The sequence below is a fragment of the Globicephala melas genome, chromosome 11 (assembly GCF_963455315.2).
Source record: "Globicephala melas chromosome 11, mGloMel1.2, whole genome shotgun sequence".
Lineage (NCBI taxonomy): Eukaryota > Metazoa > Chordata > Mammalia > Artiodactyla > Delphinidae > Globicephala > Globicephala melas.
The window spans coordinates 52,700,865-52,714,729 of NC_083324.2; the positions used below are offsets into that span (position 1 = coordinate 52,700,865).

Here is a 13,865-nt window from a genome sequence, read left to right on the forward strand (position 1 = left end):
CTATTAAATAAAAGGCACTGAAAGACCTGATTCGAGTTCCAAAAGAATGTCAAGTTTTCAAGAAGCTCCTGCTGTTCCCCAAACTAACCTTTAAGTACCTTCTTAAACAACTTACGTTGACAGTACCCTTCATGCTTTTAAAGTACTGCTATACTTCCTTTTACTTAAATAAAGTTAGAAAAGGTTTTGTGAATATTATATTCCTGTTAACTTTGATCCACCATTAAATCACCTTACCATTTCTGAGTTGCTTTATCTCCTGGGTGATAATGAAAGGGCTAGCAAAATATTCCTTTGCCACCCCCTGTCTCTCTCAACCAAAACAGTACTAACCAAAAGAAACATAGTGAGGAAATACTTTAAAATTCAACCAATTTTGCTTTATTATTAACAAATATGATTAAAGGCTTGTAAGACTGTTGAAGCTTTTGACTAATAAAGATACTTTATTACGGCTTGACTACTTGACTACTGTGAATGCTGGTAAATAAGCAGGGTGAAAAATGCTAAGAAACTTGTATGAAATTAAAGCTCACAAGATTCCCCCCCCAACGCCCCCCAAAAACTAAAAATAAAAAAAACCCTCCACGGATTCTTCTCGACCAGCAGAGAGAAATCCAGTGACTAACTTAACAGATATACATAATGAGAAAAATAATTTTTCTTTTTCCAGGATGCTGTTCATTGCAAACTATGTAGAGAATGAGTCTTGTAAACTATTATTTTATAAGCTCTATTTGTAAAAGCAGCAAGAAGTGACTTGTTCAAAACACCTGAGTGGAGAGACACACAACTTTTAAAAATAGCAAATATACTTAATACTGATACCTAAAATGAAATCAAGGATAGTACAGCAGAAAAAAAACAAATAAATATAATTTGAAAGTATAAGGTGATGTTCCTTGGTAACTTCCAGAGCTAAATAGAAACAAGGAGGGCGGGGTGGAGAATTTGAACACCATGAAATTATCTAAGAGTTTGCTAATCTAACTTCATACACATCCATAACATCCCTAACCCATTTTATTTTTCTTCCCTCTGAAAAGCTCTTCTAATATTCTTATATTCTCAAGAGCCAACCAAAGCAATGTTAACTGTATGCTTTTCTAAAGTGACCAGAGAAATCCTATTCATCAAATACAAGGTCTTTTCTCAACTCTCATCCTACTTGATCTTAGTGCTAACACTTAAGAGGACTTGGTCACTGTTCATGCTTTAAACTTTTATGTAGAAAATACTCCCATTTGACCTCCTTAACAATGTATTTATCTGGCTACTTCTAACTCTTCCTTTAGTTCTTCCTCTTCCTGATTCAGGGGCATTTCACAAAAGTCTATCCCTCAATCTTCTCCCTAACCCTGTTCTCCTGATCATTACATTCTCAGGACCCCAATTTTTGAAATTAAACAAAGAAACTCTTAGTTCTTCCCCATAAGCATTTAACTTAAAATGTTTTTCCTTGTATAGTTCGAAAACAAAAAGCCAAGAGTTATTGTTTAATCTGTCATCTTCTTTTCTGGATTCCAATGATTGTTTACAGTGTTTTCAGGGTAAAGAGATTTATCATAGGTTGATATATTTCCCCAGTAAGGTATTTATTTACATGGCAGGCACACAGTTACAGTGATTTTTTTGCATTACGGGCTATGGAGCCAAAATATCTAAGTTCAGGCTTCAGCTCCATTACTAGCTACATGATTTTGAGCAAATTATGTCTTCTCTTGTTTCCTCATCTGTAAAATGAGGATAGTAATAGTACCTATCCTCACAGTGTGGTTATGAAGGCTAAGTGAGTTAAATACATGTGAAGAATTTACGATAGTTTGTGCTTATATAAGAATAACTTGATACATACAGATGTACTATTTCAGTGGTGATTATTATGAAGTATGCTGAAATGGCTATAAATATAATTAATATACTCTTTTAAAAATTGATATAATTTGTACTAACAAAAAAAACCTTATCCTTTTAAAATGTACCATCGAGTGGTTTTTATTATATTCACAAAGCTGTGTAACTATCACCACTGTCTAATTCCAGAACATTTCCTCACCCCCAAAAGAAACCCCATACCCATTAGCAGTCACTCCTCTACTACCCAGACCCCTGGCAACCACTAAATCAACTTCCTGTCTCTAATCTGCTTGCTGTCTTTATGGATTTGCCAGCACTGGACACTTCATACGAAAAGAATCCTACAGCATATGGCCTTTTGTGTCTGGCTTATTTTACTTAGCACAATGTTTTCAAGGCTCATGATGTAGCATGTTATCAGTACTTTATTCCTTTTCATTGCCAAATAATATCCCATTGCATGGATATACCACACTTTATCCATTCATCAGTTGATGGACATTGGTTTGTCTTCACTTTTTGGCTATCATGAATAATCAATGCTGCTATAAATGTTACAGTACAAGTTTTCGTGTAAATATATATTTTTTCTTTTCTTTTAGCTGTGGCCCACTGGCTTAGTTGCTCCGTGGCACATGGGATTGAACCCGTGTCCCCTGCATCGGCAGGCAAATTCTTAACCACTGGGTCACCAGGGAAGTCCCAGAGTCACAGTCTCCCTTTTAATATACCTTAAGCCCAAAGAATCCATGGAAAATTGTTACAGAAAATAAGACAATAAAATATTGTAAGGACTATAACGGAAGCATATAGTACACAGTTCATATAGACACATCCTAAGCAGTTACAAAGTAAATATATATTTTCAATTCTCTTAGGTATATACCTAGGAGTGGAATTGTGGGTCATATGGTAACTCTATGATTAAATTTTTGAGAAATTGCCAAACTACTATGTTTTTTAATCAAGTAAATAAGATTTATATCTTTTTGTTACTGTTTTCCAACATTATAATAATGGAATTATATTATTTTACTAAGACACTGGTTTCAGATCATAATTTCTCTGTGATTAGTTCAACCCATAAAAGTTCTGTCTCTCTCATAGAAAATGAGCTCTAAGATTTGAGACATCATCTATTATTAAGCATCTTATTCAAAAGATATGTTTTAAAACCTGTAGAGCAAATTAAAATCATGCAGAGAAAATACTCAGTCTCTACTATGGTCCGAATGTTTGTTTCTCCCCAGAATTCAATGTTGAAAACCTAATGCCCAAGGAAATGGTATTAGGAGGTAGCCTTTGGGAGGTGATTAGGTAATGAGGGCTCCAAGGGAGCAGTGCCCTTTTAAAAGAGGCCCCAGAGAGCTTGCTCATTCCTTCTACCAGGTGGGGACAAAGAAGGTACCAGCTGTGGAACAGGAAAACAGCACTTACAAGAATGTGAACATTCTGGTTCCCTGATTTTGGATTTTTTAGCATCCAAAGCTGAGAAATAAATTTCTATTGTTTATAAACTACTCAGTCTCTGGTATTTTGTTATAGCAGCTCGAATGGACTAAGACAGTCTGTTGTATATTATACAGAAAGAGCTTTCAAAAGTTTATCAAACTGTTAAGGATCCTTATCTCTTACAGTAAGCTGAATTTGAATAATATGTATATGTGAATGACAGAAATGCCCATTCCCCCGAATTAACAAAAAAGGTTGACAAATATTAAATCTAGACTAATTTCAACAAAAACTCATTAAGGGAAAGTTGGTAACAACATACTTAGTAAAAATGCCTGACCCTCCTTATTAATACAAAAAGCAAAATAACTCTAAAATTATTTTTACCTCCTCATGAATAATACTAACCTAACAGAAATGTCTGTTCAATGAAAAGAACGTATATGAAACACCTCTTAGAAGTTGACAGCTATCAGAAGTCAAATCACTTACCTATGTAGACTCTTTTGCTGTATCTCTGCATTAGTAACAACACAAAAACATGCAGTGGAATAAGGTTGATAATAAACACATAACCACCCCAAGCAGAGACCTATGAGTAAAGAAATGCTAAGTTAAATAATTTATATATTTGCTTTTTAAAATAGATAAGTTTTGTGATGACATGTCATGACAATCTAAACATATAATAAGCAAATATAAACACTAGGATTTTTAGCAATTTTGAGATGCTTAAAAATGGATTTGTAACCTACAAATAACCTATTTTTCTTTATTTTTATTGATAAGTAAAACAACACAATACCATAAATCCAATACACTTTTATATATTCACTGGAGAAATGGTCAAATTAAATTAAACTTATAAGAACACTGAGAACAATATAATTTGTGAATTGGCAATAAAAAGACTGTCATGGAGATAGACTTTTAGAATATAGATCATCAATTTTTTAAAGAAAAAAAACCCCTTTTACTCCCTCCATTTTTGATGATAAATACATTGCAAGAAACTTCACTAAGAATAAGAACAATGGATGTTAGCATTAGTCAACAACTAAAAGGAATACTCAGATGATCTGGATGTGCTTTGTGATCCTCAAGACAAAAGGTGCTACCTTGGGTATAAATTTCTTCCTACCAATGGATACAAATCAAGATCCCAGTTTAATGTTTCGCCTGTAGCACAAAATTAGAATAATTCTATTTACCAGACAATTGAGTATGTTATGTTCTGGTCTAAATCAATAAAGGTTCTAAAGATAATGTTTATTCCAAACCAATAGAATTTATTAAGTACATTCAGTAATAGGCAATAAGGTCTGTCAAGATCAAAGTTCTTGCATGTTCTCTAATAATTAAAAGCTTAAAAGAACCATTTGTACCAACAGTCACCTTAGGAGACTATATGTTAACATACATGTTCTAACAACGCTGCCCTTGTCTAAAACGTAGAAGAACAATTTATAAGAAACGGTCTTCAGTTTACAGTTCATATAAGAACACCGGTTTACTGCTCCAGTCATATGCTATTTTTCACCAAAGACAACATTACTTCGGTTGAGTTCCAGTTCTAACTGAAGGACTTCTGGTTATTTCCAAAATTTCAGTCTAAACTTGAAAGAGAATGGGTTTGCTATTATTGAGTACAACTGCACAGAATGTGCCCTAACCTTTAACCACTTTAAAAGGGGCATGGATAATATGGAAGTACAAATTCCATGACGTTTAAGAAACAAAAAAAGTTACTTAAGATTATCATTAATTTTCAGCATAAGGCTACTATATAGGCTGTGGTGTGGGAAAGAAAGGCAGGAGATTAAAGAGGTAATACTGAACCCCAATTTTAAGTAATCTGTTGAAAAAAATTATGTTAAGTAGTTTACAGGTTAACCTAGAGAATGTGATCATTATTTAGGAAAAGTTGTACATTCGAAAGAAAAGTTTTTGTTTCACTTGCTGCAAGTATTACGTTTGAGGGGTTGAGTATTAACCCTCCCCACTAAAGTAAAAGTCCATACCAGGCCCTGAAGGTGGGAGTAGGGAAGAGAGTGGTAGTAAGGAAAGAGAATACATTAAACAAAAGATCTTAAAGACTGCAGGAGAAACGAAGTGGGGAAGTAGCCCTGGCTGAGAAGGGAATGATGAAGAGTCACTGATCCAGCTGCCAAAGACTTGTTTGCCCTCATGTAGTTTCAAACATGAAATCTTACCATATAGAAATATGACAAGCAGCAGCACATCGTCCAAAAAACTGACCCAGTTTTTACAGATTTTACCTAAAAAACAAACAAGCAACTGATATAATAAAGTTTATAAATATTCCTGCTGAATGAAAAAAGGTTAAATGTTTAGTAAACTTGTATTACAAAAAGCAAAGATTATTTTTAAGAAAGAGTAATGAGATTATACAGATACTTGGATCCACTAATGAGATTATACAGATACTTGGATCCACTTAATATATATTACATTTATAACACTGGACAGTAGTAGTCAGACATTTTAGGAATAGCTTTGTTTTTTTTTTTTATTATATAGTTTTTAGTAAAAAGAATCATCTTAAAAGGAACAACTTCTATTTTTCCATTTGTAATAGTTTCTATCGTAAGATGATTAATATCAACAAATTAAGATTTTTAACTAATTTTTAACTAAAGAATAAATTTGTTCAGTAAGTCTACATTTTTACATGGTAGGTCTGCTTAGACATAACACCTTAATCTGTAGTTTTTCTTCATCTGAATGTGATCATCTATATCTCAATTATGAGCATCCATTTTTGAAAACTTATCATTACCTAGAAATTTTCAGATACCACAATCATATCTTCAATAAATTTATATTCTTAAAATTTCTAGAAGGCCTAATGATATGTCAGTAAAATTCTCAATTACTCTGAACTGGAAAGACAACGTGCAATAAATGAAGGTTCAAAAAGTTGACAAATCTCTATTGTCTTAAAAAAACTAATCAAAGAGTTTACATGCTCATTTGAAAAATCAAAATATATTAGCACCTTCAGAAAACAGAATTTAAAATTCTAGAAACACAAGCTCTAAATACTTATGCCAAAAGCAAAGGGTCATCTTTAAGATGAACTGAGCAAGAAATGATAGATGTAAGTCCTATTATAGGTAATTCTGTATTAAACATTATAGGTAATTCTGTATTAAAAGAGTTATCTCCATGTTCAAATTTAACAGTATGCTTTCTATAGAGCTTATTTCAAGGAATTCTTTACTTTCAAAATGGGCTTCTATTTCTGTTAGTACATTAAAACAAACTACAAGTGACATCCAATCTTTGGGGAAATTGTAAAACAAACAAACAAACAAAAAAGGAAGGGAGGGAGAGAGAAAGAAAAGAAAACACTCTTAGTTTTACAGCACTTAGAGCTGTAAAAGACTTCTACCAGACTATGAAACACTGCTTTGAATTCAATGTTACAGTGCACATGTGGGACAAAATACACTCCAATCTCCTCCCCCAAACCATGCCAACTTTGAAAAGGTTTACCTTTGAACAGGGTCAAATAACAAGGTGGGTCCTATTCTAAGATGTGAACAGGGGAGGGAGTATATTAAAATATTGAAAAATTTTAAAGTGAGAAAATTACAACCCTGGAATTTGTGTTATAACTTTATTCATAAACTAAAAGCCACTGAATTGTATACTTTAAAAGGGTAAATTTTATGGTATGCAAATATTATTTCTCAAAAAAAGTCTGTGCAGTGCAGCTAAAACAGTGCTTAGAGGGAAACTTCTACCTTTAAGTGCTTATATTAGAAGAGATGGTCTCAAATGACTAATTTATAATCTAGAAAAATTAAAGCCAAAACTGAGAAATAAAATAATGAAAAGAGATAACCATGTTCATGCATCAGAAGACTTCATATTGTTAAGATAAGAATTCTCCCCAAACTATGTATAGATTTAATGTACTCCCAATAAAAGTAGAAATCCCAACTCATTGGGGTAGATGTTGATAAGCCAATTTAAAATTTATATAAAGCAAAGGACTAGGAACAGCCAAAATAATTATGAAAAGAGGAACAAAGTTAAATCACTCACGCTACCTGATTTCAAGACAACATGGTGATAGATATATAGAGATCTCAATAAAACAGAAGAATCCCAAAATAGACTGACGTGTATACAGTCAACCTATTCTGACAAGGCTATCAAGGTGAGTAATTCAGTGGAGAAAGGAGAGTCTTTTCAACAATGATGTTCGAATGACAGGATATCAATATCCTCCCCAAAGAGAACCTCAGCCCTTTTCCTGCACCACAGACCATAATCAACTTGAAACAGATAACAGATCTTAATGTAAAACCTAAAACTATTGAGTTTCTAGAAGTAAAAACATGAGAAAATGTTTGTAACTTTGGGGTAGGCTAAGATTTCTTAGATGACACACCAAAAGCAAGATCCATAAAAGAGAAAATGGTAAAGAAGACTTGATCAAAACTAAAAATTTCTACTTAGAAAGATGTTAAAAAAATAAAGACAAGCCACATACTGGGAGAAAATGTTTGCAAAACACACATCTATCTGATAAAGGACTTATTTCCAGAATATATAAAGAACTCTTACAACTCAGTAATAAAAAGCCGAACGGCCCAACCAAAACATAGGCAAAAGATATGAACAGACATTTCACCAAAGAAGAAAAGGAATGGGAAATAAGTACATGAAAAGATAATATTAGTCATTGGGGAAAAGTAAGTTAAAACCATGAGATACCACCACAAAACTGTTAAATATGAACAAACTATGTGCTGGTGATGCAAACAAAATAAATGCAACTCTTCATACTCTGATGAAGGGAATGCAAAATGATAGTCACTTGCAAAAACCATTTGGCAGCTTTTAATAAAATTAAACATGTAGTTATTTTACAAACCAGCAATCCCACACCTAGGCATTTATTCAAGAGAAATGCTAGTTTATGTCCATATGAAGAACTGTATGCAAATATTTATAGCCTCTTTATTCATAACTACCAAAAGCTGGAAAACAAAATAAATTACAGCACATCCATACAACAGAATACTACTCAGCAACAAAATGTTACAAACTACTAAAACATGCAACAACATAGATGACTCTCAGAAGTATTATGCTACATGAAGTAAGTCAGACACAAAAGGCTACCCCATACTATCTGCTTCTATAACATGGCATTCTGGAAAAGAAACTCCCAGAGTCATACAGACAGAAATCAGATCTGTGGTTGCAAGTAATACGGGTTAAGGAGAGGACTGATTACAAAGGCACAGGAGGAAACTTAAAAAAAAAAAAAAAAAACCCACAACTATAGGAGGCAATATGGTAGTAAGTATTGTTCTAAGTACTATTCTATCTGCATTAGCTCTGTTTTTGGTGACAGTAACAATAGAAGTAATAACAAACGTACTCATCACTTTCTGTGTTCCTACAATGTTCTATACCTTTACATGCATTAACTTATTTAAACCATATGAGGTAGGTACTATTATTACTTCCATTTTATAGTTGATGAAATAGATATTCGGGAGGTTTAAACAACCCTGAGTGATAGAACTGGAATTCAAACAAACAGGAAGAAGATCCAAGAAAAACAAAACAGTGAAACAAACTAATATTTGAAACTATAATCAAAGACAACTTTCCAGAAATAAAAATGATCAATATACATGTTGAAAGGGGTCACCATTACCAGAAGTGTCAACTTTGGGACATATCCTAGGAAATTCATTAGACTTCAATGCTATAGAGAAAAAACTAATTATTACTTCAGGATAAAAAGATCATGTTTGTTATGAAACACATAAAATTAGGTTCTTGACAATAACAAGCAAAATGATGATAGTACAACAATTCCAAGAAATTCAAGTAAAGAACAAATGACCCAGATCTTTCTATCTAGCCAAACCCTCATAAATGACACTATAAAAAACAGATTTAAACATGCGAGGACTTCAGGAATATGATACTCATGGGCCTTCCCTGAGGAGTCCAATTAGAGGAATACCTTCATCCAACTGAGAGATATCATGTATAAAAAATGTATAAATAACATTAATATACAAAATACTATGCACTAGTATATAGTATAAAATATATTACATACTTAATAACATGTATTACATGTTAATATATAACAAAAGCCATATATGAAAAACCCATAGCAAACATATTCAGTGGTGAAAGACTGAAGTTTTTCCTCTATGATCAGGAACAAGACAAGGATGCCTACTTTCACCACCTCTATTCAACATAGTACTTGAAGTTCTAGCCGGAGCAATTAAGCAAGAAAAACAAATATAAGGCATCCAAATTGGAAAGGAAGACGTAACATCACCCCTGTTCGCAGATATGATCTCATAGGGAGAAAGCACTAGATTCCACATACACAAAAAACTGTTAGAGCTAATAAATGAACTCAGCAAAATAGCAAGATAGAAAGTCAACACACAAAAATCAGTTGCATTTCTATACTCTAACAATGAACAATGCAAAAAGGAAATTACAAAAAAATTTCCAATAGCATCAAAAAGAATAAAATACAAGTCAACTAATGAAGTAAAAGACTTGTATGATGAAAACTATAAAACATTGTTTAAAGAAAACATAAACAAATGGAAACGTCTCATGGTCATTCATGGATGGGAGGATGACAATACTACCCAAATTGATCTACAGAGTCAATGCAATCCATATCAAAATCCAATGATTTTTTTTTTCTTTGCAGAAGTAAAAAACCCACCCTAAAATTCATATGGAATCTCAAGGGACCCCTAATAGCCAAAAGAATCCCGAAAAGAACAACAAAGACAGAGGACAAACACTTCTTGATTTTAAAACTTACTACAAAGCTAAAGTAATCGAACAGTGTGGTGCTGGCATAAAGACATACATATAATACACACAGACCAATGGAACAAAATAAAGAACCCAGAAATAAACCTTTGCATATATGGTCAAATGATTTTCAATAAGGGTGCCAAGTCCTCTCAATGGGGAAAGGACAGTCCCTTCAGCAAACAGTGCTGGGGAAACTAGATATCAATGTGCAAAATAATGAATTTGGACCCTTACCTAACAGCATATACAAAAACTAACTCAAATACACCTAAATGTTAGACCTAAAACTATAAAACTCTTAGAAGAAAACACAGGGCAAAAGCTTCATGCCATTAGATTTGGCAATGATCTCTTGGATATGACACCAAAGGCACAGCAATATAAGAAAAAATAGACAAACTGGACTTCATGAAAAATTAAAAATTTTGTGACTCAAAGACAATATTAACAGAGTGAAAAAGGCAATCCATAGAATGAGAGAAAACATTTGAAAATCATGTAACTTATAAAGGATTACTATTGAGAGTATATTGAGAACTCCTAAAACTCATCAACCGAAAACCAAAAAATCCAATTCAAAACTAGGCAAGGGACTTGAGTAAACATTTCTCCAAAGATATACAAATGGCCATTAACCACATGAAAAGATGCTCAACCTCACTGATCACTAGAGAAATGCAAATCAAAACTACAATGAGCTATCACCTCAAACCTGTTAAGACGGCTTACTATCCAAAACAAACAAACAAACAAACAAGTGTTGATGTGGATGTGAAGAAATTAGAACCCTTGTGTACTGCTAATAAGTATGTAAAATAGTACAGCTGCTACAGAAAACAATATGGTGGTTCCTCAAAAAATTGAAAATAGAATCACCACATGATCTGGCAATTTCACTTCTGGATATATACCCCAAAGAATTGAAAGCAAGGTCTTTAAGAGATATCTGTATACCTATGTTCATAGCAACATACTCATAATAGCTAAAGCATGGAAGCAACCAAAGTGTCCATCAACGAATGGGTAAACAAAAGGTGGTATATAAATACAATGGAACATTATTTCAGCCTTAATAAAGGAAGGAAATTCTGACATATGCCAGAGCATGGATGAACCTTGAGGACATTAAGTGAAATCATCCAGTCACAAAAAGACAAAAACTGTATGATCCCACTTACATGAAATACTTAGAGCTGTCAAAATCATAGAGACAGAAAGTAGAATGGTGGTTGTCAGGGGCTGGGGAAAGTTAAAATGGGGGGTTATTGTTTAATAGATATAGTTTCAAGTTTTACAAGATGAAAAACTATGGCGATGGATGGTGGTGGTGATTGCACAACATTATGATCTATTTAACAACACTGGACTCTACACTCACAAATAGTTAAGATGGTAATTTTTATGTTACATGTATTTTATCACAATTAAAAAAACACACAAAAAAACAAAAGCAACAACCATGAGATACCACTTCATACCAACAGGCAAGTAAAACAAAAAAACTAGGAAAAAAAACAAGTATTGGCGAGGATTAGGAGAAATTAAAACCCTCGTACATTGCCAGTGGAAATGTAAAACTGGGAAACCACTGTGGGAAACAGTCTGGCAGTTCCCCAGAAAGTTAATCACAAAGTTATCACGTCAACCAATAATTCCACTCTTAGGTATATATGGAAGAGAAATGAAAATATATGTCCACATAAAAACTTGTACACAAATGTCATTAACAGCACTATTCATAATAGTCAATGTCATCAACTAATGGTGAATTTAAAAAATGTGGTATTGGGTTTCCCTGGTGGCGCAGTGGTTAGGAGTCCGCCTGCCGATGCAGGGGACACGGGTTCGTGCCCCGGTCTGGGAAGGTCCCACATGCCGCGGAGCGGCTGGGCTCGTGCACCATGGCCGCTGGGCCTGCGCGTCCGGAGCCTGTGCTCCACCAACGGGAGAGGCCACAACAGTGAGAGGCCCGCGTACCGCAAAAAAATAAAATAAAATAAAAAATGTGGTATTATCCATACAATGGATTATTCAGCCATAAAAAGGAAGTACTGATACATGTCAAAAATATGAATGATTATGCTAAGGGAATGAAGCCATACATAAAAGGTCACTTTTTTTAATGCGGGTTTTATTTACATGAAATGTCCAGAATAGGTAAGTCTTTAAACAGAAATTAAATTAATGGAGGAAAGGCATAATTGGGAGGTACAAGGTTTCTTTAGGAGGTGATAAAATGTTCTGTAGGTACACAGTGGATACTAAAAACCACTGAACTGTATGCTTTAAAATGGTTGAAATAGTGAATTTATGTTACATGAATTTTGTCTCAATTTCTTACAGTGAAATTTTAAAAAATGTTGAAAGGTAATTAACATGCCAGTTAAGGCACTCCTGCAATGATTCAGACTCATGCTATGTTAAAAGAATATAAAGAATAAAAAAACTATATATAAACAATACCAGTTTTGCATTTCATAAAAGCATACAAAATTTAAAAAATATGACAAAATGCAAATGTAGTAACACCTGGGTGATGGCTTCTTTACATTAGTTTTCTATGTTTCTAAATTTCCAACATACAGAATATATTATTAAAACATTTATTACAAAATGTTTCAAACATATATTTGCTTTGGATGATTTTATTTAAAAAAAAATTTTTTTTTTTACTGACATAGTTGAATCTCCCTTCATACTTTCTTCCTCAATATCACCCACCCATACTCAGGAGTAACCACTATCAAAGCTGGTATATATATGGATAAATGCCATATTTTTATACTTTCATTACAAACAGGTATAAACAAACAGTACACAATATGGTCTGTACTATTTAAAATTACTGTATGTATTCTACCTTAACTTATTTTTCCATTTGGCATTATACTGTCAAGCTCCATCCATTCATATGTATTGTCAAGATATATACTTAATATGTAATTTAAATACTAAGTACTAGTTAAAAGACCTCAAAAGGATATTCCAAATTTTAAGGGTTTTTCTCAGTTGTTTTTAAACATTTTTTGGTGAATACAACAGCATCAGCAGCATCCGGCTGCTTGTCATCATCTTCATCAGCATGGGTGCTTTTCTTTCTTCTCTCTTAAACTCAAGATCAAGCAACTGTCTATGTTGATTGACTGCAACAATTCTCCTCTGAAATTCCTTGCCAAAGCAAAAATATCCACAAGCTAAAGAGCTTTAAAAGATGTAAAATACAAAAGAGAAAAATGCTACCATTTTGCTACCATTCACCTAGCTACCTAAAAATATATGAGTATTCATATATTTTGGATCAATAAAAATTTGGAGCAATTTCCAACACTGAAATAGTATGAACATAGGCTAAAATAATAAAGAAGAAAACAATTAAATATATGCAAGGTTTAAATTGAAGCTAGTACTAAGGAGCATCCTTTCCCTTGCAGGAAAAACATTAAGTTTAGATAGCTTAGCAATAAATAGACTTCTGGTTTCTGGTTCTACATGTAAGGAGCTTGGACGTCACCACTCAGTCCTAACAAGTAAAAAGCTGAACAGACTGAAAAATCAACAACTCTTCCTGGATCTGTGAGTGAGGGGAAGACACAGGACAAACTGCTGCTCGCAACAATGGAGAGACACACATGCAGGAATCAATACTGCAAATAACTGGGGGCAGGGAGGTGGGTAGGAAAACCTAAGTCTCAGTGTGGAGACTT

The 13,865-nt window shown here is 33.4% G+C and overlaps 1 protein-coding gene across 1 annotated transcript in view; it reads right to left on the minus strand.

Moving 5' to 3' along the window:
- The window catches only part of STT3B (STT3 oligosaccharyltransferase complex catalytic subunit B), a 98,148-nt gene that overhangs the window by 23,985 nt on the left and 60,298 nt on the right, over positions 1–13,865 (minus strand). The window contains exons 4-5 of the mRNA XM_030830037.3: positions 5,523–5,588; positions 3,802–3,901 (exon numbers count right to left, since the gene is read on the minus strand). Coding sequence (XP_030685897.1) covers positions 3,802–3,901; positions 5,523–5,588 — 166 coding nt within the window. The remainder of the gene's footprint in view (positions 1–3,801; positions 3,902–5,522; positions 5,589–13,865) is intronic.